Source organism: Harmonia axyridis, chromosome 5, assembly GCF_914767665.1.
Source record: "Harmonia axyridis chromosome 5, icHarAxyr1.1, whole genome shotgun sequence".
In the NCBI taxonomy this organism is placed as follows: Eukaryota; Metazoa; Arthropoda; class Insecta; order Coleoptera; family Coccinellidae; genus Harmonia; species Harmonia axyridis.
The window spans coordinates 30,005,175-30,020,586 of NC_059505.1; the positions used below are offsets into that span (position 1 = coordinate 30,005,175).

The 15,412-nt window shown below is 36.5% G+C and overlaps 1 protein-coding gene across 3 annotated transcripts in view; it reads left to right on the plus strand.

Moving 5' to 3' along the window:
* The window catches only part of LOC123681036 (RING finger protein nhl-1), a 52,704-nt gene that overhangs the window by 30,230 nt on the left and 7,062 nt on the right, over window positions 1-15,412 (plus strand). For all 3 annotated transcript variants that reach the window (XM_045619202.1, XM_045619204.1, XM_045619203.1), the window contains one exon: window positions 14,383-14,524. In XM_045619202.1, coding sequence (XP_045475158.1) covers window positions 14,390-14,524 — 135 coding nt within the window. In that variant the 5' untranslated portion in view covers window positions 14,383-14,389. The remainder of the gene's footprint in view (window positions 1-14,382; window positions 14,525-15,412) is intronic.

Sequence of the window (15,412 nt, forward strand, 5' to 3'; positions counted from 1 at the left end):
TCTTCGAAAACCTTTTCACCGTTCTTGAATCGTTGAAACCACTCTTGGCACGTTCAGCTACGAACAGCAGCTTCACCATAGGTACTCGAGAGCATTCGATGAGCCTCAGCCGCAGATTTTTTAATATTAAGGCAGAAAATTGAAACCGCAAATGACGAGAATTTGGATCGTAAGCTGACATGTTTGTTCGAGAATAATTTTATGATGCATACACAGATCGACTAATATTTCGATGGTGTTATGTACACAAATACCTGAGCTTTTTGTCGACGATCTATTTATTTCGACAACCACTTACTGCTACAGCGATCTTTCGCAAAACGGCGGACACAAAGTCTTACACCTTTATCTTTATCTGGAAAGTTGCAAAATAGTTTAGTGTAACAGGTCTCATCTCAGCAATATTATCTAACAGTAGACGTCAGGATAGAGGATCTGATAAGTTGCAAGTTGATATTTTAGAATATATATCTAATAAGTAGGTCTTGTTTGTTATCAACTGTAAATTCCTTGTTTTTTTCTTCAGTGAATCCTTTATATTTTATGGTTGGTCCAGTTGGGTGATTGCGTACTTCCCAGCCGGAAGTTCCCCAATCCTTTATCAAGCTTTTACACTTCTTGAATGGCTACATATTTCAATCTCCGAAAGATCCGAAGGTTCATCTTCAGGCCCTACTAATTGAAAAGAAAACAAACATAGCAATGTTTCACTCGATCGAATTTGATTGCTCTGTTTATTGTGTTTTCAATTATTAGGGCCTGAAGATGCTCCCCGGCTAGGTCCGGGCCAGGAAAGTCACAAAACAGAATCGGTTTTTTGAGCGCTGAGGTTCTGAAATGTATTACAGACACCTAGGAGGTTTGGGATAGAAAACATAAAAACATGAGATTTTATTAATGAGTAGTTGGCACGAAATCGTGGAGGAAAAACTACTCTTATCAATTAATCTTCAAATTAATTTAAATGGGAAATGATTACTTCAAACTTAATAACTACAGCCTTTTTAAATTTTCGGAATCAATTTGAAAACAAAACGGGTTAGTCAACGACGAGTCGAACCAAATTTTTTCACATCATTTTTGGCTCAAAATTCGAAAACTATAGAGATTCTGACGAAACGATAGAGCATTCTGTTCGTTGAAGAAGCGTTCAAAAACATCCGTTTTTGTTGAGCAGTGTTGATAGAGGGTTCCTGCAGATCTTGATAGGCGAAGAGGCGTCATAATATGCGGGAAACGAAAGGTCAGAGGTAGAAAGAGGCCTCGATGGTGGACAGCGGGCCTTCGTCCTTTTTCCGGAAAGAAAAACTGCCCAGGGCATGATTGATGTCCACGGCATGCAATTAGGGTGGAAAGAAATGTGAATTCTTGTCTTCATTAGGGCCACGGATGGCGATTCTTGAAATCTAAATATAACTGTTGAATGTAGCTAGGATGATTTATGAAACTACGTAACTAGTAATTTCGGACGTTCTCGCTAAAATATAGTGTTTCGGCATCGCACACTCTGAAACGGTTATAAATTCTAATGGGAGTCATAAAATAGCCTTTTCCGAAAGAGCTATTCATACACCAGCACTGCCAAGGGGTCTTTATTCATGTATCTATCTGATTGTTGTAGGGGTGCACTGCGATCTAGTAATTTATTGTACAGCCTCCTCAAATTGGCTACGTTGTAGAACTACAGCTTCCAATTTGTTACCAGAGTTTTTATGAATTTTATTTTATCTCTAAAAAGGTACGGTTGGTTTATGATTTCATTACCCAGATTTTCCGATAGATATTCTGTTTGAAGTCGTTTTTCTTTTATTCTTTGATATCTTCAATCGATAGGAGTCGTTTGAATTAATTCGTGAGAATATTTCCTTCATAATTCGAGTATATACAGAGTGTTTACTTGAAAAAGTTCAAAACTTCAAGGCGATATTCTACATGTGGTTTAAAAAAAAAGGCATAACACATGGTAGAAATATTGACGGTAACTCTTCAATTCAACATTTAGTGTTTTTACGAAATATCCGATTTTTTTTTAAATCAATCACACTCCAGTTATCCTTGTAGCCTCATCAAATTTGACTACATATCTCAAAAGAGCGTAAAATTGGCTATATCACAAGAATTTTTTGTGCCACAAAATTCCTTACTGCTGGCGTGAGATGAGCAGATAAGCATTACAATTCTTAAGTGAACAATATCAATCATATTTTTTCAATAGGTTTATCTATGAAAAATGAATGATTATGAACATGTTTTCTTTTCAGTAAAAACTACCCCATTTAGTGATCCTGCGCATGATATATCAAATTTTGTACTAGCTGTTTGTTTTCGGCCCCAATATCATGCCTAACATAACAAAAATTAAGAAATTATTCAAACCTGATTTTCTTCCATTTTGAAGACCTGAATGATCGAATCAGATGTTTTCCTGATTGAATATTGGAGTTACTCTTATTAGAACTGTTAATTTATCTGCCGAGTGGAACGAATCGTGTGAATTGTATTATAACATAATATAATAAGAAAGGAGATTAGAGAGAGGACAAGATGCTAAAAAAACTTGCTATAAGTAATTAAAAATTAACTCATATGTTCAAAATGTCTACCGCCTTGTTCAATACATTTCACACTGAATCAACAACCCTGGGTAGTTCAGAATGTTTCTGATCCGTTTCTGCACAACACAATATGGTTCTATTTATCAGATAATCTCGAGTTTGAACGCGTCTTTGATAAACACATTTAAATTGTGTTCCAGACATAAAAATCCAAAGGAGTAAGATCAGGAATCATTGGTGGACCAACTAAATTTATATTTCGGGGAAACAATGGATTGAGAGGTACGGTCCAGTAAGATGGCCACCAAGGAGCCATGATCCTACTTCTTTGGATTTTTATGTCTGGAACACATTAAAAGAAACATTTTATCGAATACGCGACCAAACTCGAGATAATCTGATAAATAGATTCAAATTCTGTTGTGTAGAAATGGGACAGAAACGGTCTTAACTAACAGTGTGAAATATATTGAACTAGGCGGTAGACATTTTGAACGTTTGCTATGAGTTAATTGTTCAATTATTTATAGCAAATTTGTTGAGCATTTTTCCTCTTCCTTAACATCTTTCTGAATTGCAAAAATTGATTTAAAAATACAACAGGCATTGATTTGGCTTCTGATCATTTCGCCTTTCGATTGATTCTCAATCAACTAGTTTCGAGTGATGTTTTTCCTAATTGTTTCAAGCTTAGAACTATCATTCTAACCCATAAACGGTTCATATGAATGATGCTGAATGCTCTGGTGGCCCAAATTCAGCAATTGTTTCAGGAAACATCAAAAAGGTTCTTGAAATGAATTTGAGCGACCGTAAACGGTGAAGTTGAAGATATCAGGAAGAAGTGTATTTAATATTTTGCGTAAATATTTGTCTATAAGAAAGCTAGGTTCGAATATTTGCTCATCGCTGTTCAAATGCAACAAACGCTTTGTTGCTGTTTGGACCTGTTTAACCGAAACATCAGTTGGCAAGGTCATGAAATATATATTTTTGGATGTGCATGGTATACCTAGTGTTCATTGACTATCTTGACAAACGTAGAACCATGAACAGTGAATAATACATAATGTTAATGAATAAATTGATAGCAAAAATTAAGAAAAACGTTCTCAAATTCAAAACACGAAAACCATGATCAAATTGATTGGATAACCTTTCCAACTGCATCACCACCCATCATTTTCTCCAAGTCTTCCTCAGTAATTATTGACTTTCTATAGACTTCAAAAGACTGCCCTGGGAAAAAAAATTGGCTCTAATGAAATCAAAAACGAATCATTCTGGGGTATTGAAAATTAAGAGGAGAGTTGGAGTACATGTATCATTCTTGAAGGTGACTATGGTGATGAATGAGTTGAATTTCAAAGAAAAAATTTGTTTTCACTAGTTAGCCTGGAATTTTTTACCTGAAGAGTTTAACTCACGAAATTGAACACCAATCAAACCATAAGACGGTTCATCATCTGTCGAACTCTGTCTAAGTAAAAATGTCAGGAGTGCCAATTCATATAGAATCCTTATGAGTGACCAGTATTTCTGTGATATTAAAGCAAGAAAAAACCCTAATAGGCGAGAGTGAAGACTTCCATTGTCTGCAAATATTTCGACCAGGACACGTACCGACAAAATGAAACCAACGTCATTAACAACCTTTGTCATCTGTGTTTCATCCACACGTAAAAATCGTACACTGTAAGAATTGCCATTCGGTCCCCGAACATCAGGCTGGAATGAAATGAATTGAAAGCTTCCAAGAACATTACAGCTAGATATATGATGTTTGGCTCATAAAGTTTTTCCATTTCACTCCGTTAATTAAAGTACTGGACTATCTCTTCACGTTACGCATATTGCACGTTTTTGAGAGGGAGCTTCCAGTTGTTATCTTCCATATTCGAACCAGTGTCGTTCCAATAAAGCTCGCAGACATGACGATGATTGGATATTCAAATCACGATGTGTGCGAGTTTGTATTCAATTTGAAACAATATAGATATCGGATGTTGGTTGCATATTGTAAGTGATACCTACTTCAGTTTCCTCTGGTTGATTATATTGGAGCAGACATTTTTTTTTGGTCTTTTGTATTGTTCGTGTATGATTTCAACACAACTGTTGAATTCGCAAGTTTGTTCTGACAGTGTTCACAATTTTATAATAGAATTGTTAAGGTGTATGTTGCTGTTTCTAAGATTTTATTCATTCATCAAAGTGTTGTTGTTAATTTCCAATATTTCCTTGTAGAGTACATTTGCGTCTAGAGTGATAATACATACTCAAAAGAGTATCTTCAACATCATTTCAACATCAAGACAACAATTAACATTTCAACATTAGCTATGGAAAAAAAATTGAATAGAATTGCATATTATTTATTAGTATTTAGTTAGATCATCTAATTAATCCCTTGACACTGATAATTTGCTTCAAAAAGTTGCATTGTTAGATCTCATTTCTATTGATTGAGTGAATAAAAAGTGAGTCCCCCAAAAAAAAGTTCATTAGTTTTGAAAACGAATCGATAGAGTAAATTTATTTTCATTGTTTGATATCAAAAACAAAAATACCTTTCAAATGAGCTATCACTTGCCGTAAGTTGCAATTCAAAAATTTTGGGGTGGTGGTCTCAGCTCCGAGGGATGGAATTTATTTCAGATGAATTTGATCACGGACGATATCCCCCCTCAAAAATGTAATTGACGTATCTGAGCGTTTTTACGAGTATATAATTGAATATAGCGTTTTTATATAATTTTTTTCTGCCAATCTACAGAGCCGCTAATTTGTTTTCAATGGCCCACTCTGTATAGACGAAGCGTTGACATTAGTACAAATTGGGTGTCTGATTGTCTATTGGTTTTAACACTGTAGTTTAGACTTATTATTATACATATACACACATCGTCAAAAGTTTTGGTCCCTCTAGGTTTCCCAAGAAAAAAACAATCTATGTTCTGGAAATGAGATGAATATTTTCCTCTATTTCAAATGCAATATATTGGATTCAAAAAATCTGTATTTCTACTCTTTGGCATATGCAGAATGAGACAAAAGAGGAAGAAGGAGAAAAAATCAGAATTCATTGATAATTTATTTTTGATTGATTGAAGTTATTCCACAAATGAATCCAAATTCAATATTCCGTTTGACCACCTCTTCTTTCTATTAACTGCCCAATATGCCTAGACATCCCACCATCAAGTCATTGATGAAATTTTCAGGCATATCGTTCTATTCTTCCTGAAGGGCTAACATCAATTCCTGATAAGTTGAAGGTGGGTTTTGGCGATTGGATATTACTCTACCTAAGTAATCCCATACGTGCTCAATTGGATTGATTTTTGGTGAGTTTGCTGGCCAGTTCATTCTCTTGAAATTGCTCTCTTGAAGAATGTTTTGAACCCTTCGTGTGCGGTGTGGTGGGATGTTATCATTCTGATAAATGAAATCATATCTAAATTCTTTGCGCAGAGGAACAATGATTGGTTCAATGATGTTTCCCTCGTATATGGCTCCACTCATTGTTCGTTCAATGATAATACTAGGGGTACGACGACAGAACATTATACCCCCACCACATTATTGATCTGCCTTGAAAGAGCACAACTTCCTGGGTGAAAAAGATTCGCTTTAGTGTGCCTGGACTTCTACGAACTCTTTTTTGTCTACTATCATTTTGTAAACCGAATCGTGACTCGTCCGAGCAAAGTACGTTGTGGTTAAAGCCAATCTTGGTGGTGTTCTGCCCATTACCAACGGGTAGCTCTATGTCCAGGTGATAGCCACGGTGCTCTTAAAGGTCTTCTTGTCCTCAGATTTTAGGAACGTCTCCGGCGTCTCCTTATGGTACTGGTTGGGTCTACTCTTCTATATGTCCTCAAAAAATGACTGCGAAGGGCTGTTCCAGATACGTTTGATTACTTCGAGTAATTTTTGCCTTATAATGGTTTTTCCTTGCAGATGTTATTCTGGGTCAACCAGGCACCGGTCTCCGGACAACTCTGCCGGTTTCCAGAAAAAAATGACACTATGCGCTTTACTGAAGTCCGTGGAATATTCAAACGTTATGCAATCCGGTGGTTCAACAAATCTTCTTGATGTAGAGCTACTATTCTTGCCCAGTAAAAATGAGAAATTGGATGTCCCGGCATTTTCCAACGAATATTCTCAATATAACAACTGTCGTTATTCGTTGAAAACGACATGAGTGATAAGATAGTGAAGATTCCAAACAAAAAATTGTCATATTATAAAGGCTGTTTTTTTTAGAGCTATAGAACTTTAAATTGCAATAAAATAACGATGGATAATTCGATTGACATGAATTTTATTTATCGGCAAGATAATCTTGTGGCATTATATTTTAAATATGATTTCTGGCATATGACCGCCCGGATGGCTCGGATCTGGTCCAATCTGGACGTCCAATTTTCGATGACTTTTTCCAACATGTGGAACATGTGGCCGTATATCGACAATAACACGGCGAATAGTGTCTTCCAAAGGGTCAAGGGTTTGTTGCTTATCCGCATAGACCAATGACTTAACATAGCCTCACAGAAAGTAGTCTAGCGGTGTTAAATCACAGGATCTTGGAGGCCAATTCACAGGTCCAAACGTGAAATTAGGCGCAAACCAAACGTGTCTTTCAATAAATCGATTGTGGCACGAGCTGTGTGACGTCTTGTTGGAACCACAACTCCTGAACATCATGGTTGTTCAATTCAGGAATGAAAAAGTTAGTAATCATGGCTCTATACCGATCACCATTGACTGTAACGTTCTGGCCATCATCGTTCTTGAAGAAGTACGGACCAATGATTCCACCAGCCCATAAAGCGCACCAAACAGTCAGTTTTTCTGGATGTAACGGTGTTTCGACATACACTTGAGGATTAGCTTCACTGCAAATGCGGCAGTTTTGTTTGTTGAAGTTGCCATTCAACCAAAAGTGCGCTTCATCGCTAATGGACGTAGTGCGCGATACGTATTCCGCACAGAACCATTATTTTCGAAATGAAATTGCACTATTTGCAAGCGTTGTTCAGGCGTGAGTCTATTCATAATGAATTGCCAAACCAAACTGAGAATAAATCACTTGACAGCTGTTAAATCAGTCGCCATCTTGAACAGTAATGCCAACTTAAAATTATATACCTCGAAAAAAAACACCCTTCACAAGAATTTGAGAAATGATAGGAAGGTCAAAACGTTTGATTATGTGTGTATTTGAACATATCAAATTATGGTTTTTACAACATTTTTTTACTTATTTAAAAAAACCTGTATCATGACCAACGTGTAAACCTGCATGCGTCCAGAATACCAAATCCTTCCTCTCTGCAAACCACCGAAGACTCCCATTGTCACACAACCCTCAAGAATTCATTTTCCCCATTCAATGCGTCCCTATCTGGATCAAGAATGAAGGATGGCTTTCCTTAACCCCAGAGTGATCTCGAGGGATGGAGAGGTCACTTGAAGATCCACATTCGCACCCTCTTATCGTTTTTCCATATCTGGAATATTTATTCGGCAATCGAGGTCACGCATACTTACATTTGTCAGGAGGAAATGAAAAGTTTCGCTAATATCAGACTCCGGTCCAAGTCCACATTTTTCTTCACCGAGATAGGCAAGAATATGAAGCCCTAATATCGGATCTCATATATCAAAGTTAAGGGGGTCGATATACTTGGGACATTCACTGCGTTTCGGCTTAGACTGGAGGAATTTTATAACTGTGGTAAGTATTCTTCGTTCCATCGAAACTTCATCGTATTCACTTAAACTGTCACAAAATTTTATAGCATTGAATTTTGTGAATGTGAATTGAATCTTGTTCGATTGTTTGAAGTCAAATTATTCAGCAAAAAGCAAGTAACTTGAACATATAAACGTATTTTTCACTATTTTTACCGCCACATAAAAGGAAAATTTGGTTTCGGTGAGTTTGCCTAAATTTTTATACACTGTGTCCGTAAAGTATGGAACAAATTCATTTTTAGCTAAACAGATCATTTTAAGAACTAATCCAGAAACACGTCGATTTTTTATTTTAATTTACCGTATTTTACAATGAAAATCTAATATACAGTGTGAATTACTTTCGAGTAATGACGTTACCATCATTTTGTTTCGATTTTCTGATTACTCTAGCTGAGTTGATTCCAAAAATGTATCACATGCTGATTCCAATTGGTACAGGGTGGACAAAATACAATAGTGTTGTGTGTGCTCATAAAGTAACGCGTAACAGTCTTTATTGGTTAAATTAACAATATTATCAAAAATACTTATCGTCTAGCGGAAATTGGTTTGAATGTAACACCCTGTAGTTTGTTACATTTTTAGATTAATAAAAATGAGCTTTTTCCAAACATGTTTGGTACTTGTGGTCTAGCAGACAGAATATGGAAGAAATTATTTCTTATTTTTATACATTTTTTTTATCTAAAAATGTGACAAACTACAGGATGTTACATTTGAAACAATTGCCGCTAGACAATAAGTATTTTTGATAATATTGTAAATTTAACTAATAAAGAATGTTACTCGTTACTTTATGAGCACACACAAAACTATTGTATTTTTGTCCAGCCTGTAGCAATTGGAATCAACATGTGATACATTTTTGAAATCAGCTCAGCTAAAGTAATCGGAAAATTGAGACAAAATGGGGTTGTTCGATTTGAAAAAAATGATGCTGACGTCATTACTCGAAAGTAATTCATCCTGTATATTAGATTATTATTTTAAAATACGGTAAATTAAAATAAAAAATCGACGTGTTTCAGGATTATTTCTTAAAATGGTCTGTTTAGCTAAAAATGGATTTGTTCCATACTTTACGGACACAGTGTTATGATAGCGATGCTGATCAAATGTCTTCATTGCATAAGCGCTCTGAATTCAACCACTCAGATCATATATGTTGTTGAAAATAACTTTTCTGAAATGTGAGGAAACTTTTTCGAATAGATATATCGAAGCAACCAATTGAGACATCGAGTATGCATAAGTCCAGTATAAATAAAAATGATTCCTGCACGCACAGAAGATATACATGGCGAGTTCAGAGATATCAATTTCTTTAGTGATTTCTAAAAAATTGAGGCGTAGAATTTCAATAATTTTCTGATATTTTGAGGGATATCAATATTGATTCCGATTGATGATTTCAACATCTCCTTATTTATTTACTTAACTTAACATAAAAATGACATAAATCATTGTACAATTATAATTAAACTGGCATATCCATTATGTATACCTATATTCTTTATAAAACTGCATACATCTAGATAATATCCAATCATCCGAGGGACTACAGTTCGTCTTGCAGTTCGTTCGACCGAAGTGACCAACATAATATTATTTGACTTCCGGTCTGGTACAGGGGCCAACCAGGTTAAATTAAAAAAAGCGCAGGGTTGTGGATCATAGAATATCCGCTCGAAAAAAAGATCTCAATGGCAAACATACGCTATTCACTGTTCCAATGTATGTTGGCGGCTGAACTATGTCGGGAAAAAACTTTATAGACCTGCCTCTCGGTTGCAACTACTAGCTACGCTACGAAATTCATTTATTTACTAATATCATGCCTTACAATTCATATTTGTTTGCAATTGTCAGGAATTACATTGAAGGAATAATATAAAATATTTCCTTAAGATCCAAATACGATAAAACGACAAAAAAACGCAAAAAAAACCAGCTCACAGAAAGACCAAACGGCTCTCACACCATAATTCAGAAAACTCATCAATATTATAAAAAGCACATTGAAGAAGCAGACTCTTAATTCTTTGCTTGAACTTATCTGTGGGCAAGTCCTGAATAGCCGAAGGGATTCTATTAGGAAGCTTTATACCCACATAGGAAGCATCACTTTGAGTTTTACTCAAACGACATCTTTCAGTTCTAAATAATTGATGTCTTGCTCGCGTATAATAATCATGATTATATCCGATAATATCGAAGTTACCCCTATTCTTGTGCACAAATATCAACACTTCCAGAATATATAAAGAGGGGAATATTAGAATTTTCTAATCTATGAAACTCACAATCATCACGTTAACCTGCAGCAGAAACTATCCTGAGCGCTCTTCTCTGCAACGCGAAAATTCTGTGGAGAGAGGACCAACACCCCACGCCAATATACCATATTTTAAATGTGATTCTATAAGTGCAAAAATCTCCAAAAATCTCACATCCCCAACAGATTCTCAACACTCACGTGCCGTATCTTGAAAAGCCTCTCAACCGTTTTTTGCCCATTTACAACGAGTCTATTGGAGGTAAACCATCATTGATGAAAATTAAAAAGAGAAGAGGTCCCAGGTCAATCAACCGATTGAATGGCGCAACTTCTAAAAATTAACTTATGCTCCCTCACCCTGTAAGAAAACCAATTGATTTATTGTAAAATTTAAGAAATAATGGACTTAACGTGAATCAATATGAGGAAAATAATACCTATCACTGATTGCAGACAATAATCAAATTCCAGAAAAAGCACTACCTCGGTAGCTCATCTGGTGGAGCACTGGAGTAGTGATTCGGAGGTTGCGGGTTCGGTTCCCTCTTGAGGAAGTGCTTTTTCCTTGAGTTATATTGATTTTTACTTACATGTCATACCTGTCGATAGAGGCCACACAGTTGAGCATTGGCATTTTGCTAGCGGAAGTATTGAAAACTAAGACCAAAAATCTGTTTCATCCCAGCAGTGATCCCTTCAGAACCTAATTTTCTAGAATATTATCAGCGGAACTGTATAAGCAACAGACCACATCTGCCCTCTAATACAAAATTCAATTGAACGTATACAATTCGTAGCTGACCCGTAAAATCAGTTCGAAGAGTCCACTTTTAAACTGTGTCATACGTTCAATATCAGTCCGGACCAGTTGCTAGCATTTGTTGACTCTTTCCTGATTCAATTTAAATGTAAATATATTCCGAATGCATATACCCCATTCGGAAATACACACAAAGCTCCTCGCCTATTTGATCCAGCTGATGATTTAGAATTGCGGAATTATCGATATGTATCTGCGGAAAACGCGCGTCTGTCAAAATATCGGCGTTTTGCGATGCTGAAAACGTCTACGAACATCCCGGGCGGGATTTCTTGTTCTGTTTTATTTATTTCGGAGAGTTTTGTTCCGCCAACACAACATAAAATCGACGAACATAAGAATACTGTGTTTTCTTCATGTCGTGTGGTATTCATGACTGCGTGGAAAATTGTACAGACTTTGCTGCTTTTCCGTCGATAAATCTATTGGATGTCAGATTTACTTTTTTTGCGGGCTTGTTTTGTTCAATATCGTTCTCTCATTTGTCTAAATATCTTTTATTCGCTAAGGAAATATTATTGGCCCCGAAATTCGCCAATTCGAAAAATTAATTCACTGATTTCGAATCGAGCACTCCAAGACCCTTTCTTGAGTTATAAAAAGCTTCGTCGCTCAGAAAAGGCTTAGATACACCATCAGGTGGTACCACTATGACAAAAAACGATTAAAATTGCCAAGGTGTCTAATTAGACATTCTCAGATGTGAAATCCCCAGAGTTAACAATTGAATATTTACTCAAGGACATCCACAGGATCCGAGAGATGCTGAATTTCATAAAAAAAAAACTTACAACCGTTAGACGAACCGTTTGTCGGTTGGTGAGGAAGTTGAGGAGATTTCAGAAGGCTATCGAGGCCTTGAAATCAAACAATCGCCTTTAAGGGAGAAAATGACTTGGGCAGTGAACTGAGGTGCTGGAAAAATCTAGAAGAAAACCTATAGCAAGAGCTTCCTACTATCATCAGCAACTGTGATCTACATAGGGGTACAACTTTGCTTCCACCTTTTTTTTTCGAAATTCGGGGCTTTATTGTAAAGAACTGGTATCACATTCATGATTCAAAGTATTGTCCATCGCTGCCCACTACTTTCTCCTATATTTTGGTCAGCGTACTAATCCCGCGTTGAAAAAACTAGTCATTTTTTAAAGCGATCCACGAATCGATACAAGTTTTTACTTCTACAGGCCGTGTGCCAATGATCGAAACAAGTGATAGTCCGAGAAAGTAACGTCTGGAGAATACGGCGCCTTGGGTTGGACTTCCCATTTCAATGTTTCCAAGTATGTCTTGTCCACTTCTTCATCATGGGGTCGAGCATTGTCATGCTGTAAAATCACTTATTCATGTTACTCGTTGTATTGCTCGGTTTTGTTTTCCCTTGCTCGGCTCAAACGCATTAGTTGCCTTCGATAACGATCGTCTGTGATGTTTCAGTCGATTTTATCAACTCATGATACATTACGCCGAGCTGATCTCCCCAAAAACTGAGCATTACGTAAGAACCGTGAATATTACATTTGGCCGTTGACGTGGAAACATGGCCGGGATATCTCCATGGTTTTCTGTGCTTGGGATTATCGCAATGAACCCATGTTCCGTCTCCAGTCACAATGCGATGCAGGAATTCCATCCGTCTTTTACTTCACAAGCAAACAATCGCCGTTCAACATCTCTCGACTTCAACTCGTACGGCTCCCAATTTTCTTGTTTCTGAATCATTCCCATGACTTTCAAGCTTTTTGATATGACTAGTTGCGACACTCTCAATGATCCTGCAAATTCTTGTTGCGTTTGACACGAGTCTTGATCAAGTAATGCCTTCAATTCTGCATCTTCGAAAACCTTCTCTCTTTCACCGCCATGCGGATCTTCGACGTCAAAATCACCGTTCTTGATGCGTTGAAACCACTCTCGGCACGTTCTCTGTTCTTTCACTAACAGTGACCTCACCATAGGTGTTTGAAAGCATTCGATGAGCCTCGACATGATTAATCGAGAATAACGTTATGATGCAGACATAAATCGACTAATATTTCGATGACGTTATGTTAACAAATATCTAAGCTTATGGTATAACATCTACGATCTATCGTTCTATCACCTACCGCTACAGCCATCTATTGCAAAACGGCGGGAGCAAAGTTGTAAAGCAATAGCTAATAAGTTCATGAACGAAACCTCAGACAACTGAGAGGTTTATGAACTCATGGAAGCCATAGAAATATTGTCTAAATCTATCATAGCCACATGAATACTGATATGATATAATATAATCAAATATGTTCCCCACTCAGAATTTTTTAATTAAAAAAAGTCCTCGAACTTGTTCATTCAGAATGCACGCCCAAGAAGATTCCAACAAGTGCGTCGCATAGAGGTCCTTAATTCAAACTCGAAATATTTTTGTCATTCATATCGTTCACCAGTGTTTTATCTCGTCTCTTTATTTTAAGAGTTCAATAAATGGTTATATGCCTTTAATTTCGAGATAACTTGTGCATAATGATAGTAGACAAACAAAGGTAACAATGCTTACTTTTTGTTCAATCTCAGTTATAATCAATGTGACATCGTGGACCTTTTCCCTAATTTTCGGTTATTCCATGTATGGCAAATATTCTATAATGAAATAATTAAGTTTCCTTTAATGAATATGGGTGATAGTTCACTATTTCATCATACGAGGAACTAATTTTGAAATGAATACTTGATCATCCACTTCTAGATGTAAAGAACAGTGCCATTTCACTTATACAAACAACTAATACAAATTCAAATACAAAAGCTCCCAAGCGTTCATGAAGGAATTGGTGGATTCGTTCTCGTGAATATATTTCCATATTTTAAGACCTTTCCGACCTTCAATGTCGTTCTTCATTCGAGCAATTCATTAACTGAACATTATAAATAAACGAATATTTCCAACGCTAATTTCTTCATTTTATTTTTTGCAGACTGATAATGGAACAATTCGAGCAACTACTGACCTGCGCGATATGTCTGGATCGTTACAGAAACCCGAAACTCCTTCCATGCCAGCACAGTTTCTGCATGGAACCATGTCTGGAGGGTTTGGTGGACTATGTTAGAAGACAGGTAAAAGATCCTTTTCGAACTAAATTTTTATAGCTTTTTATGTTTATTTTACAAAGATATATCTTCGTATATATTTTTTTTTTGTAATTTTTATTTATGCATATCCTCTCTCGAAAGACTGCAATGTCACCAATAGGGCTTCCTACTGATGATATCTGTCTTATTAACCTTCTATTGTGGAGTGGAAAGTTGGGTATATATCAAAGGATACCGTTCTCACAAGTATAAGGAGTGTGTGGTGTCATCCAACAAGCTTGAAAAGAATCAGAACAATAGAATAGGTTCAAACATTTCCTAATCAGATACATGAAAAACTGAGCATTGGAATATAGGAGAATAGTATATTGTATAAGTGGAGAAAGTCCAACTCTTCTCACGAGTGTAAAAGTTTGTGGCCCGAGCTTGAAAGGCGAATGGCGCTAATAAACGAGTGAGAAAATGACTTTCTCCACATGTTGCACACTATACTTTTCCTACAACTGCTATGGAAACAAGCGCATTCTTCATAGCTTACTGAATTTCGAAACGATGTATTGCTCATACTGTGAGAAATATTATTCCACACGGCACTTTGCCCACACCTCGCTTGACAGACCAATGATGATTTTGGGTTGTTTCTATGGAAACGCAATAAATGTCGTGAGAAAAGTTGGACTTTTCCCACTCGCACAATATACTATTTCCTACAACTGCACAACATAAAATAATTCATGTAAAGTACCTAATTCAATACAAAATGGCCTTCGTTGACAGTATCTGTTCATTTGTTGCGTTTCCGTAGAAACCACTCCTCAAAAACCCAATTTCATTGGTCTACCAAGAGAGGTATGGGCAAAGTGCCGTGTGGAATAATATTTTTCACAGTATGAGCAATACATGATTTCGAAA